This window comes from Camarhynchus parvulus, chromosome 7, assembly GCF_901933205.1.
Source record: "Camarhynchus parvulus chromosome 7, STF_HiC, whole genome shotgun sequence".
In the NCBI taxonomy this organism is placed as follows: Eukaryota; Metazoa; Chordata; class Aves; order Passeriformes; family Thraupidae; genus Camarhynchus; species Camarhynchus parvulus.
The window spans coordinates 15111852-15124247 of record NC_044577.1 but is presented as its reverse complement, the minus strand read 5'-3'; the positions used below and the strand labels follow the sequence as shown (position 1 = coordinate 15124247).

The 12396-nt window shown below is 36.7% G+C and overlaps 1 protein-coding gene across 24 annotated transcripts in view; it reads right to left on the bottom strand.

Annotated features, from left to right (window-relative positions):
* The window catches only part of TTN (titin), a 238116-nt gene that overhangs the window by 212635 nt on the left and 13085 nt on the right, over nt 1-12396 (bottom strand). For 22 of the 24 annotated variants that reach the window (XM_030952694.1, XM_030952707.1, XM_030952698.1 and 19 more), the window contains exons 11-26: nt 11710-11847; nt 9268-9543; nt 9035-9154; nt 7688-7963; nt 7366-7431; nt 6649-6907; nt 6070-6130; nt 5744-5956; nt 4887-5029; nt 4424-4629; nt 4075-4305; nt 3275-3519; nt 2794-3017; nt 2523-2687; nt 2226-2394; nt 37-1727 (exon numbers count right to left, since the gene is read on the bottom strand). In XM_030952694.1, the coding sequence (XP_030808554.1) occupies nt 37-1727; nt 2226-2394; nt 2523-2687; nt 2794-3017; nt 3275-3519; nt 4075-4305; nt 4424-4629; nt 4887-5029; nt 5744-5956; nt 6070-6130; nt 6649-6907; nt 7366-7431; nt 7688-7963; nt 9035-9154; nt 9268-9543; nt 11710-11847 (4483 nt within the window). The remainder of the gene's footprint in view (nt 1-36; nt 1728-2225; nt 2395-2522; nt 2688-2793; nt 3018-3274; nt 3520-4074; nt 4306-4423; nt 4630-4886; nt 5030-5743; nt 5957-6069; nt 6131-6648; nt 6908-7365; nt 7432-7687; nt 7964-9034; nt 9155-9267; nt 9544-11709; nt 11848-12396) is intronic. The other 2 variants (XM_030952704.1, XM_030952711.1) reach the window with 1 other exon arrangement.

Genomic DNA, 12396 nt, shown 5'->3' with positions numbered 1-12396 from the left:
GATGAGCAGTAGGATGAGTAAAAGAATTGAAATTACCTTGTACTAACAGGAAAGCATGGCTAGAAGTTTCACCAGCTATATTGACTGCTTTCACCATGATGCTGGCAGAATCATCAGAAGTCACATCTCTGATAACTAATTCGCAAACATTATCTTCAGGCCAGTACCAGTACACACGATCAGTCCTTTCAATCTGAACACCATTCTTGAACCACTGGCATTCAGGATCAGGTTTTCCCACCACTCTCACACGGAAGTGTACATCTGTTCCTTGGGCTACAGTCTGGCTTTGAATTCGTTCAAGTATCTTGGGAGCCTCCATGCTTGGACTAAGCTCCACCTTCTCTGGTTTGAATGTTGGAATGGTGATTTTGCCTTCAGGAGGAAGTGCTTTCTTCTCTTCCTCTGGGATCTCTTTGGTCCAGTGAAGAAGTTCTTCTTTTGTCTTTTTTAGCAATTCTTCATATGATTCATCTTTTTTGCGAGATTTAAGTTCCACAGCTGTAATGGCTTCATAGTAGCCCTCTTCTGTCCTGCGCTTGAATTTACTGCGCAGCTCTTCAGATTCCTCTGAAAGCTTTTCATGAGTGATTCTTTCAGCCCTTTTCAGCTTCACCACTTCTTTGGTTGTTGCCTCTGCAGGTTTGTCTACCTTCTGTACCTCAAACAGAAGTTTTCCAGGTTCTGTAACTACAGGCTCATGTTTGGGTTCAGGAGCACGACGAAGAACAGATCTGAAGTCTTCCCTCTGCTGGATCTCAAGTTTCACCTTATGTTCAATAAAGCCTTCTGGATTCTCTGCAGTGACTCTCACCTCTCCTGTGTCATATGATTTGCAGTCCACAATATCCAGGTAGTAGATTCCATCATAACGGAGTCTAAACCTTTTGCTTTTACGGATGAGCTGTCCATTGAGGTACCAGTTGACCTTGGGCATAGGATAGCCAGTCACACGGCAGCGGAATCGTGCTGTTTCACCTTCAAGGACTCTTGCAGGTTCAGGAACCAAAACAATTTCTGGTTTTTGTTTTTCCTTTTGGTCCAGTGCAACAGCAGGTAGAGCACCCTCGTGGGCCATTCTTTCTAACTCTTCAATTCGCTGGAGTCCCCTTTTGCCTTCTGGCAGCTGGGATTCTTCCACAAGACTTTTCTCATCCTTCACGATCAGAGTAGCAGATGTGTGGTCTGTACCATATTTGTTAGTTGCTCTGCAAGTGATCACTCCACTGTCTCTGGAATAGGCTACTCCATAGTCCAGGCTGCAGTACCCAAACTCGTTGATCATGCGGAGTCTGTTAGCTGCTTCCAAGGGTTTGCCATCATGCAACCACTCCACCACCATGGTTGGGTCGCCAATTGGTGTAAGCCTGCATTCAAAGTGTGCTGGTCCAAATTGTTTGAGCCTTAAAGATGTGAGCTTCTTCTTAAAAAATGGTTTCTGTTGCTTTTCTTTGTCATAGAGATCTCCTTCCTCCCATTGCTCTTGACCATAACGCAGATGGAGAGGTTCTAACTCTGGTGCTGCAATCTCCTTGGCTTTGTAAGTTCCTTTTGGAATTATTAATTTCCTTTCTGGTTCAGGTTCTGTGTGTTCAACTTCAACATTTACTTTGCAGCGGGTAGTGTCCCGCCCTGCTTTATTGATAGCAGTAGCAGTATACCATGCAGCATCTTGCCTGGCAGTAGATTCAATTTTAAGGGCAGCTGCCCCCTTGGTTCCCTCAATCCTGAAATATGAAAAAAAAGTCATCTATTTTTCCCTTCTTTGTCATTAATTTTTGCCTTTCTTCCAAATTAGTTCAAAGCCTCCAAAGGTAAATCTCTGGAGGTAATAAACATTTTGTTTATGTTTATTCATATTTGGGAGTGCAGTGCCTAAGAATCAAACAGAGAAGAATAATAACAACCAGTCTTATATTCTGTGGTAGTTTTGCTTGTAGAGGTCTTCAAAATCAGAGACAGAGAAAAGTTCAGTATATCTCTGTGATGGCTTTTAGAAACTATGTGAAAACACATGCTGGAAAAATATTGAGTGAGTCCTACAAGGTATTTTACATCTGTAATGCAAAAGCCCCTAGTGAATTCCTTCTGTGAAACTGCAGGAAGCATTTTGCAGGATGGTGGTTATTTACTACTTAACTTATATAAAGTATTTTAAATAAAATTAAACAAAATGTAAATAAAATTTAAATTTCAATAGATCTAAATATAATAAAAATCCTTACTTTATTTTGGGATATTTATGAGGCACAATGATGTCACTGTTCTTGAGCCATACAATGTCAGGATTAGGGTTACCAGTAGCTTTCACTGCCATCTCCAGTCTAGAGCCCTCCTTCACGCTGACATTTCTCAACCTTTCCACAAAGTGTGGTCTGACTAGGTCTTCCTTAGCTGGAAGAGCAAATGTAAGTTACCACACTAAGAAGAAATGAAACAGCCATGATTTTAAATAAGAAACACTCATCAGATTGCTAAAAATAACATGATAAACAGAATATAATAGAAAATACAGAAGATACCTTCTACAGTAAGTGTCATTGAGACTGAGGCTTTGCCTGCCCTGTTCTGAGCAATGACAGCCCATTCTCCAGAGTCTTCAGGCATTGCAGGAACAATGATCAATGACTGGGTACCATCTTCTTTAATCACTATTTTATGGGTGTAGTCATTAATCACTTGTTGGCCTGCAGATACAAATGAAAACAAAACAGTTGCAATCAAGGACAGTCTCAATGAGACATAAAAAGCTTTTAACAATATTATTTCTTCATAAAAATGAGGCTGATGTACCATTATGGAACCAGTAGGTCTCTGGCATAGGTCTGCCAACAACTTTTAAGTCAAATCTTGCTGTCTGCCCCTGTGAACATTTAAATGATGTTGGTTTCAGCACAAAAACTGGCTTATATAGTCTCTCTAGTTGCCCTTCATCAGTTTCTTCTAATCTCCGGGCAGGAGAACGAGAAGGAGAGCTGCGGGCAGGAGACCGGCTTGGAGAGCGTGGAGAGATAGACCTGGAAGGAAGAGATAAGACAGATGTGTTTGGCAATGTCATATAACAGTGGACTGACATGATAAACAGATTTCAACCTTTGCCCTTCTCTGATTTAAGTTAGCACATAAATCTATATGAGTCATGAAAACAGTATTTAGAACTTTTCTAGAAGTGCGCAAACTCCAATAGCATAAGCTTATTTAACGGCTATGTAATGAGCTTTTGGACTGTATCAGCAGATTGAAGTCTCATAAAATTATATTATTGTGTACCTACCTATATCTTCTCATAACTTCAGGTCCTGGCATATAACCTGGAGTTGCTGTAGGTGCAACTGGCTCAACATAGAGTTTTGCTGAGCAAATGGCATTTCCTTTCATATTACTGGCAAAGACAGTATAAATTCCTTCATCCTCAGGTAAAACAACAGGTAAACGCAGAGTGGTGCTGCCATCTTGCAGAAGTTCCATGTGGTAGCGCTCTCCATGTCTAATACGTTTGCCATCCTTGTACCATGCCACCTGCATGGAAAGAAACAGTAGACTGCTATGTGAGCTCTCCTAAAGGTAAAGATCCACTAAAGGCTAGTAAATATGAGATACTACAACTTGCAATTTTTCAGCTGGAAAACATCACAGCCCAGCATATATTTGTTAAACATTAACATTTTTACTTGAAATAGGTGAGACTAGTGTAAGATGTTTGCATAGCAACCTGAAAGACAAATTTTGGAGCTAGAAACAGATATAAAGCCCGTTGTGATGAAGAGCAAAGTAACCTCGACTGGGCTGCTACTGTGTTCCCCACTGGTCTGGGCTACCTCAGAGATACTCAAAGTCAAGACCAACTTAGTTGGTAAATCCAGCCTACCTCTGAACTGGCTAACCAACCTAACTGTATTCTAGTAAGGGACAAAAGGAAAATTCGGCTGGATATCAAACCAGAAGACTGAATTTGTTTTGAAAGTCACTGTTTCCTATGCAGAATATAGAATGTTTGACAATGAGATGTTAAGGGATTTCTTTCAAGTAGAGCATCAAATGATCTACAAAAAAAAAAAAAAAGATTTGGGGTACCTTTGGCAATGGATATCCAGATGTCTTGCAATGGAAGGTAACTCCTGTCCCTTCGAAGGTTCTGTAGTTCTTTAATCTTAAATCGAATCCTGCTTCTACAGCTTCAGATTCAGAAATATCAACCATCATCTCCTCTCCATCTTCTTCGAGAAGTTCATGTAAGGTAGTCTTAATAATTCTGAGTTCAATTTCTTTGATAAGTCTTTCTTCAAAAGAAGAAATATGGAATTCCTATATAGAAAAACAAGACCATTAGTTTAGCTTTCTGTGTCAAATAATGACCTTGCAAATAAATTATTTGTACAGTAAAATGTTGGTACCCAAAATTAGTATGGAGGGATAGACATACCTCATCTTCTACAAAACTTCTGACCATCACTGTATCTTTTGCCATTTTCTTCCTAATTAGAGCTTGTTCTTTCTCATACTCTTTTTCAAAGTCACCATAGGAAATGGGTGGGGCTACCTCAGCCACTTTAGGTTCCTGTACGTATGCAGTCATTTGAGTTTGGTACATCATTTCTTGTTGCGATTTTATGTAGGCTTCGTAATCAGCTAAGAATAGAGAACAGATTTATTTTGATAAATTTTTGATTTTCACTGGACTGAATGGAGAAAACAAGTACAAACTTCAAGGGCCTGATGCCAGATATTTTGTTTTGCAGAAGCAGAACCACTAGATCTCCCTTTATGTTTCTTGAAATGAATAAACTAAGCTGCAAAGAATTTGCAGCACAATTTAAAATATTTTTTTGCCATGTGGAAGTTAATTTTAAGAAATGTTGTTCCCATTTCCTTAATCAAAAATGTACCTTCTTCTAGTAAGGAGACCGTTGCAGAAGCTTCTCCAAGATTATTACGAACAACAATAGTGTATTCTCCGGCATCGTCGGCAAAAGTCATGGAAATTTCAAGTTTGCATTCCCCGGTTTCTTTTTTGTAACTCACTTTGTATCTATAGAAAACATAAAAGTAAAAATTCTCTATAATTATGGACAGAATTTTTAGTTAATTTGCTTTTAGTTACAGTTAGACATACTCCTAACTTGTACAAGGCACAAAAAGAGAAACTTTTACAGGCGATTCTCACTGAATGAATGAGCATACAGAGTAGCATGTGAAAAATAACTGTGCTGAAAGTAGAGTACTGGTCTTTTTGTTGTCACTAAATTAATAGGTTCCAAACATCAGTACTGAAATATCAGAGGTCTAGTTATCAGACACAATATAATGGTATATTTTGTGTGCACACAGAATGTCTGTCCTTGTATGGGTCACCATATCATTTCAAGAATGCTACAAATGTAATATTTTTTTCTCAGCTAGAAAGTATGTTGCTTTCTACAGACAAGACTTACCCAGCAAGAATGCAAACATTGAACAGACAGAATAAAACAAATACAAAACTTCTTGATTTGTTTATAATTATAACATATGAGTATATCTTATTTTATAGTCTTTTGAATATTTATATTTTAAAACTTATGACCTTTTAAAGTCACACATTAAGACATGAGCTTATAACTTTTACATTAAAAACCAATTTATTTCACAGAAATCAGGATGTTATTTGGCTCAGCATAACTGAGGGAATCAAATTATGACATTGCCAATTAAATATGAATAAAAATTATGTTAAGGTGGATTTTGGGTATTGTATTCATAGTACCTGTAGCCAGTCGTGAGAGGAACTCCGCCTTTTTTCCAGTAGACATGTGGCTTTGGGTTGCCCCCTACTTGGCATTCAAAAATAATGCTCCCACCTTCAACTAATTTATGTACCATGGGTTTTCTTATGAAGAAAGGAGGTATGGGTTCTCCCGATACTTCCTCTGCTGCAGCAGAGACATCTTCCATTACAATGTCCTTTGTCTCCACATAGCTGAAACAAGATTTCAGTGCAGGTGAGTGAGATGATGTCTGAAGCTCTCATAAAACAGAATGCAAGAACGTAATGACTGCAATAGGAGCAGTCTGTTTAGAAAGTAACTTTACCGTTTCTCTTCTGTAACAGTCTTCTCAGAAATGGTTTCTCGAGTCTCAGTTTCTTCAGTAACTAAAAGACAAATTTGATAAAGTGGATTTTAAAATATCTTAATAGGCCTAAAGCAATGAGTTCAGTTAACATAAAAAGAATATGTAGTTATCAGCCTTTTCCTCATATTCTTACACCCCTTTTACCTAATAACCTCAGAACACAACTCAAGTCCTATGTTTTAAGTGTCCAAGATACATTACAAGCAATATACAGTTAACAAAATTATTAACTTCCTACAGTGACAAGGGGGTCTGTCCTTGAGTTTCACCAGGGGAGGTTTAGTTTGAATATAAAGAAACCTTTCACCAAAAAGGCTGTCGAGGGTTATAAAGCAAGGAACAAGTTTCCTGTGAGTCATCTGGGGCCAACTTTTAAATACCTTCTCTACCCTGGAGGTACTTAAAAGACATGTAGATGTGGCACCTAGGGATATGGTTTAGTGATGGACTTGGCAGTTTTGGGCTAATGATTGAAGTCAATGCTCTCAAAGGTCTTTTCCAACTTTAACAATTCTATGATTCTATAAATATACTGACCTTTCACATGTAAGTGGCAGGAAGTGCTGACAGTCCCAGCCTTATTGGTAGCAGTGCAGGTAAATCTTCCACTGTCCTCCGCAAAGGCTTCACGAATCACAAGGCGAGCAAGTCCTGCTTTGAAAGTGATCTGGAAGTCCATTGAGCTCTCAATTTTGTAGTCTTCCCTGTACCATGTCACTGTAGGCTGAGGGTGACCAGATATTTGGCACTCCAGAGTGACAGACTCACCTTCAGTCACAGTCTTATTTTTGAGGCCCTGTGCGACAAAAATTAAGTATCACAGTCTGTTTACCTTTTCAATACTAAACAGATACTCAAATATCTAAAACCTGTTTGAATGGAAAATTTAACATCTAGTTCAAAACACTGTTCTGTGAAGCGATGAATGCAGGGGAAAAAAGGCATTTTCCAAAGGGAAGTATTTGAAACTGGCTTTTCGGGTCTCTGAACATTGCTGTTATTAACAACATGAAAAGGCAGGTTCATATTTATGTAGGTAGATCAACCTATGTGACATAAATGTGAAGAATCACTACCATAAAAAACATAGACTTTGTATCAGAGATAAATTATATGGTTGAGTAGATCTAATGCAAAGTTAAAATGATTATATAAAGCCAATTTTTAATGGTTAAGTATTAAGTGATAAAAATTAGAAAATAGAATGGGTGAAAATCTACTGTAACTCCCCTACACTACATACAAATTACTTACTGAGACTAAGGTGGGTGGTGTAGCAGGGATTTCTGCAGGTACAGGAACTCTGGCAGCTTCAGTCACCTAGGTGGTTTAGAGGACAATAATGAACAAAGTATAATTTAAATAAGAAAATAAATCAGGTAATATGAACTCTTTGCATATTGTAAGTAAATACTAGGTCCTAACAAGGGTTTGTGTAAAACAAATCAAAAATAAAAGGCAGTTGATTGCTTTAGAAGTGGAAAATTGAGATAAGAAGGCAGCAAAAAAGTGAGGCTATTCCATATTTTTAAGATGAAAGTCAGTCAAAGTGACAGAAATTTGCTTAAAAACATACCTTTGCTTCACCTTCTTTATGCAGCATCAAGTGCTCTGTCCGCACTGCTTCACTTTTAATGCTTGTTTCCTTTTTAGTCTCAACATCATAGTGACTCTTATACGTCTCCGCAGCCTCTCCAAAGGGAAACTGTGGAGGGGCAACTGGCTCTGCTTTGGCCCTGACTTCATGAGGCTTTAGCTGAGGTGGCTTCACAGGCTTGGTGATCTTTTGCGCAGCAGAAGTAGCTGATAGCTCTTTCTCCAGAGTAGCCATGGCAGTTCCAGCTATTGAAACCTAGGGAACAGAAGAAAAAGTGTTACAGCTTTGTTGTCTTATTTTCAAAGGAGAGAGTGCATTTCTTGAGCAGATTGCAAATGCAGCAGTTGCTTCCTTAGTTACTTGGTTTTGACACTGCAAAAGCTACATGTAAAAAAAGAGCAGTAGCTTTAGATTGCAGCAGTAGAATGCCAGAGATATAATATCCCTGTATTATTTTTTATCTGTCTTACGTTTAAATATTTTATTTTTCAAATAGAATTTGATCTTTAAATGGTCAAGAAGCTCTTAAGCACAGCACAAGAAATTTTCTCTCTGTTTCTTCACTTGAAGCCTTAGACTTCCATCTAGTCTGTCTAATACTGCAACAAAGAATACTACTAATTATATAACTTCTAATGATTAAAATAACTGATGAGATTTCAAAGTATTTTTATAGGTGGAAAAACTTTTTTAAAATATATAAAAATATTTATAACAGTGTTTAATCATATTTGGGGGAAAATAATCTTTAAATTCCAGATGAAGAGAAAAAGTATGCTTGAATGAGAAAATTAGTAACTGGAAAATTTTAATACTATGTACAGGAGTCCAACAGCAAAATGGAATAATAAATTTAAAAGTTGATGGCATCATATTATACAGTCAGTCTGGATTTTTTCTATTTAAAAATTAGCTTAGCATGTATTAATTAGCAGGGAAGAAAAAAGCAGTGTGTGAGTGAACTGATGCACATAATAAGATTAAAGAGGGATACTTCTGCTGTTTAAAAAATATAACTTGCATGACAAATATCTACAATTTCACTGTATGTCATTAAGAACTGAAGCTGAATTCTCAAACAGTTTATAAGATTACTTAAATAAGAAATAATAACAACAAATTGCATTTTAGCAATTCCTTTGTCTGTTTACAGCATTGTTCTTTATTAGTCAAACAAGCCAACAAAAATAATTGCAAGGGGCACGCAACTCTTACTCTTGGGGAAGCACCACACTGGAATGTGCGGGGAAAATCCAAATGGAATGAATGACCTACTGGCTATTGAAAATGAGCATTCTGCTCCTCTTGGATGCAGCTTCAGCTTACCTCATATGTATGATCAGGCTTAGGAACAGCGACTCTGGAGACCGTGAAGTGAGGACTCGCTGTGCGAGGCCGCGGCGGTTCAACATGAATTGTTTTCTCAAGTTCTGTTGTTCTTTTTATCTACACAAAGTAAGGAAAAAAGTTGTTGAAAGTGAAGCTGTTCTTTAAATTGAAACAGGTTTTACTGGGACATAGTTCCTGGAAAATAATGTAATGTAAAAAAAGAGTCTAACCTCTTTTGATATATGAACTTCCTGCTTTTCAGGAGCTGAGATATGTTTCTCAGGAGGAACATAGACTGTTTTGACTTCTTTGGTGACAACATGACGTTCTGCTGGGGCCTCAGAACCACGGTCTGTTACAGTGTGCTCCTTATAACCATATTCCAAAGTTTTCTCCTTTACATAAGCTTCATCTGCTAGTTCTGGTTGCCAGGGTGATCGAACACGTGCCTGATCAACTGCTGCAACGACTGTAGCTACAGCTTCAGCCTTTATTCCAGCTTGAGTCTGCAAACATCAGCAGAATTTATACACATTTTCATAACTATATTGAAAACTTGCATATGTGACAAGCTGTTATAGTGTTGAGCATATTCCACAGAGAGGTTGCATGGTTTTGCAAAAGTCATGATGAAAAATCAAAAGTGTTCACCTGTAAATACACTTAAGAATCAGTAAATTCAATGCAAATATATTCTCTAAGTGCTATCTCTGCAAATTCAGAATATATCTGTGCTTCTGTGTTTTATGCATATCAATATTTGTCTGCAAGACTAATTCTAATACTTTACAGCCACATTTGTGTCCACTTGTCTAAGAGTATGCAGATAGGTAAATGTGCACATAGTTTTAAAGTATGCTCATCAGCTCCCTATAACTCTTGTGGATGCAAAAAATGCATCTAGCATCTATTGTGAATGTATTTACTAAGGAACAGACCCATAAAATTTTTTACATCAGGTATATCTGTTAATTCAGTACTGATCTATTTTAAAGGATTTTACAAAAGAAGGGAGACTGATATGTGTGATAATTTGAAAATAACGCTTTTGTATCAGGACTTCTATTTGTTTCTAACAACTCATAAATACTGTCAACTTTGCAACTTTGTTATTAGGGTCCAAACTTCTGCCCAGTCAGCCAGCAGTAGATAATAGTGACTACTATTACTGGTTATTACTGTCATAACTGATCTGGACAGAGCAACAGAGCATATGATATGTACGTCTTGAAAATGGGAGAAAAAAATCCCTAAAAGATAATTTCATACTGGTTTTAAAACTATTACCAGCTTAAACTAAAATTACTTAGGTGAGGCCAAAATGTGATCCTTTACAGAAATTTTGTTTTCTTATTAAAGCACTGTTTAGGTAACAGGGACCTCTTATTCAGTATTACTGTTGCTTTCCAAATAATGTTTTATACTGGCTTGAATTTGGCCCTAAATTTATATCACATAACAAGGGACTGAACTCACCTAGCAGTCTGACTCTCAGTGAGTTTTATATACTTCATTCATTTACTTATATTTTATAAAAGTATTTTATGAATGTACTAACCACACTGTAGGTGGATAGATTTTAAATAACAGCTGTTGTCAACTATGCTTTTCTTCTACATGTAAGAATTCCTGACTGTATTGTGGATCTTTCCTACTGTGGGAATCCTACTGGAACAAAGCAGTGCCAACAAATGTCTGATGGTCATAAGTAACAAGCTGGACAGACCTGAATGGATGTTAAAGTTTGTTTTGTACAAAGAACAATTCATACCTCAATAAAGAGAAGTTGTTTCATCTGACAACCATGAAATTACATGGAATCATCAAATAGAAAAAAAAGATTGCAGAATCAGAAATTTGAATAAGTAAATGTTGTTTAAAAGCCACAGAGGAATCAGACTTTAGCCTAAAGTGTGACATTTCCTAGCAGAGTGGGATATAAACCCCTTCAGTGCTAGAAACTTAATCCTACTGACTTTTTTACTTGAAAATCATCCCACTGAATGGTTATGTTTTCAGGAATTAATTTGAGTGCATTCTGTTGTACCAAAGTAGGTCTTAAAATGTAAGGTTTGCAGACAAACCAAATTGTAACAGTGCATTGGCTGTAATTTCTTCTCCAGTTCTGGACACTGTGACTGATGCTTTAGTTTTAGCAGTGGCAACTGTTTTTGGAACTACAGTAGTTTTCTCAGCTTCCTTTTAAATCTAGTTTTTATAGCAGAAATAAAAGTTTCAGTTACATTCAGTCTTGAAAGATATTTGAACAATGAGAAAACATTTTGAAATGGGAAGACGAAGGAGAATTGAAGGGTTAGATCCTTGTGCACTGCACACATCTCTGTATTATAGTGATAAGTATTGTTATACCCTCGCACCTATTTAAATAAAAGTAATTATTTTTAAAAAAAGTTAAAATGCATTTCAAGAGTCAGTCAGTCCACTTCAAACATCAGTCAGAAGATAATTATGAGCGTCCTATTAATGAAAACAAGAGAGAAAGATCAAGATGAAATAATTTAGTCTAATTAGCAGTAGGTCTAAAAGTTTGTAAGTGGAATAATCTTAGAAAAAATGAGCTGGAAATGTACAGTTAGTATTTTTTCAGGAAAACAGGAAGTTTGCAAAGAAGAAAGGATAAAACCAAGTATTGCTAAAACAGTGCTATTCACCTTTTCACGTGTTATGCTCACTTGTTCTTGTTTGGTGGCAACTCTTTCTTTACTTTTCGATATTATGACCGGTGCTTTAGGTTTATCAGTAGTAATTACTACCTTAGGTACTGAAGGTTTCATTTCTTCCCTTCTTATCTATTTTTTATGGTAAAGAAAAATAATAGTAATTGATTATGCCTGTTGTCATGATTACACAACTTTTTTGGATAGCAGGATAATGTTTCTAAATGTATATCAAGAAGATAGAAACATTACTTCAGAATTGGAGTAATACCTTTGTACTCAAGTTGTAGCGCGTCTGATATGCTGAGAGAAGTTCATGCAAAGTAATTATATATTCCATTGATTTTTATTTGAATGAGAGAAGAAACTTTGTACTTCCTAGTTTGTAATATATCATTACGCTTTGTAGAAACTGTTTGCATAGAAATTCGTATTATTGACTTAATAGCTAACCCCATCAGTTGAGTGGTTCCACACTATGGTCTAACAGATGTATTCCATCTTCACACAAATATTAACTTCATTAAATCAAGCTCCACACTACCTATCATACCATGAAAAATAACCTTTAAAATTTATATTCAGAAACCTACTTTCAGAGATAAATTTGTCATTAAGAATCAGATGAAATTCTGTGTACTGTGGCAATAAAAGCCCTAATGCTGGAAGGATCTGTAAGAA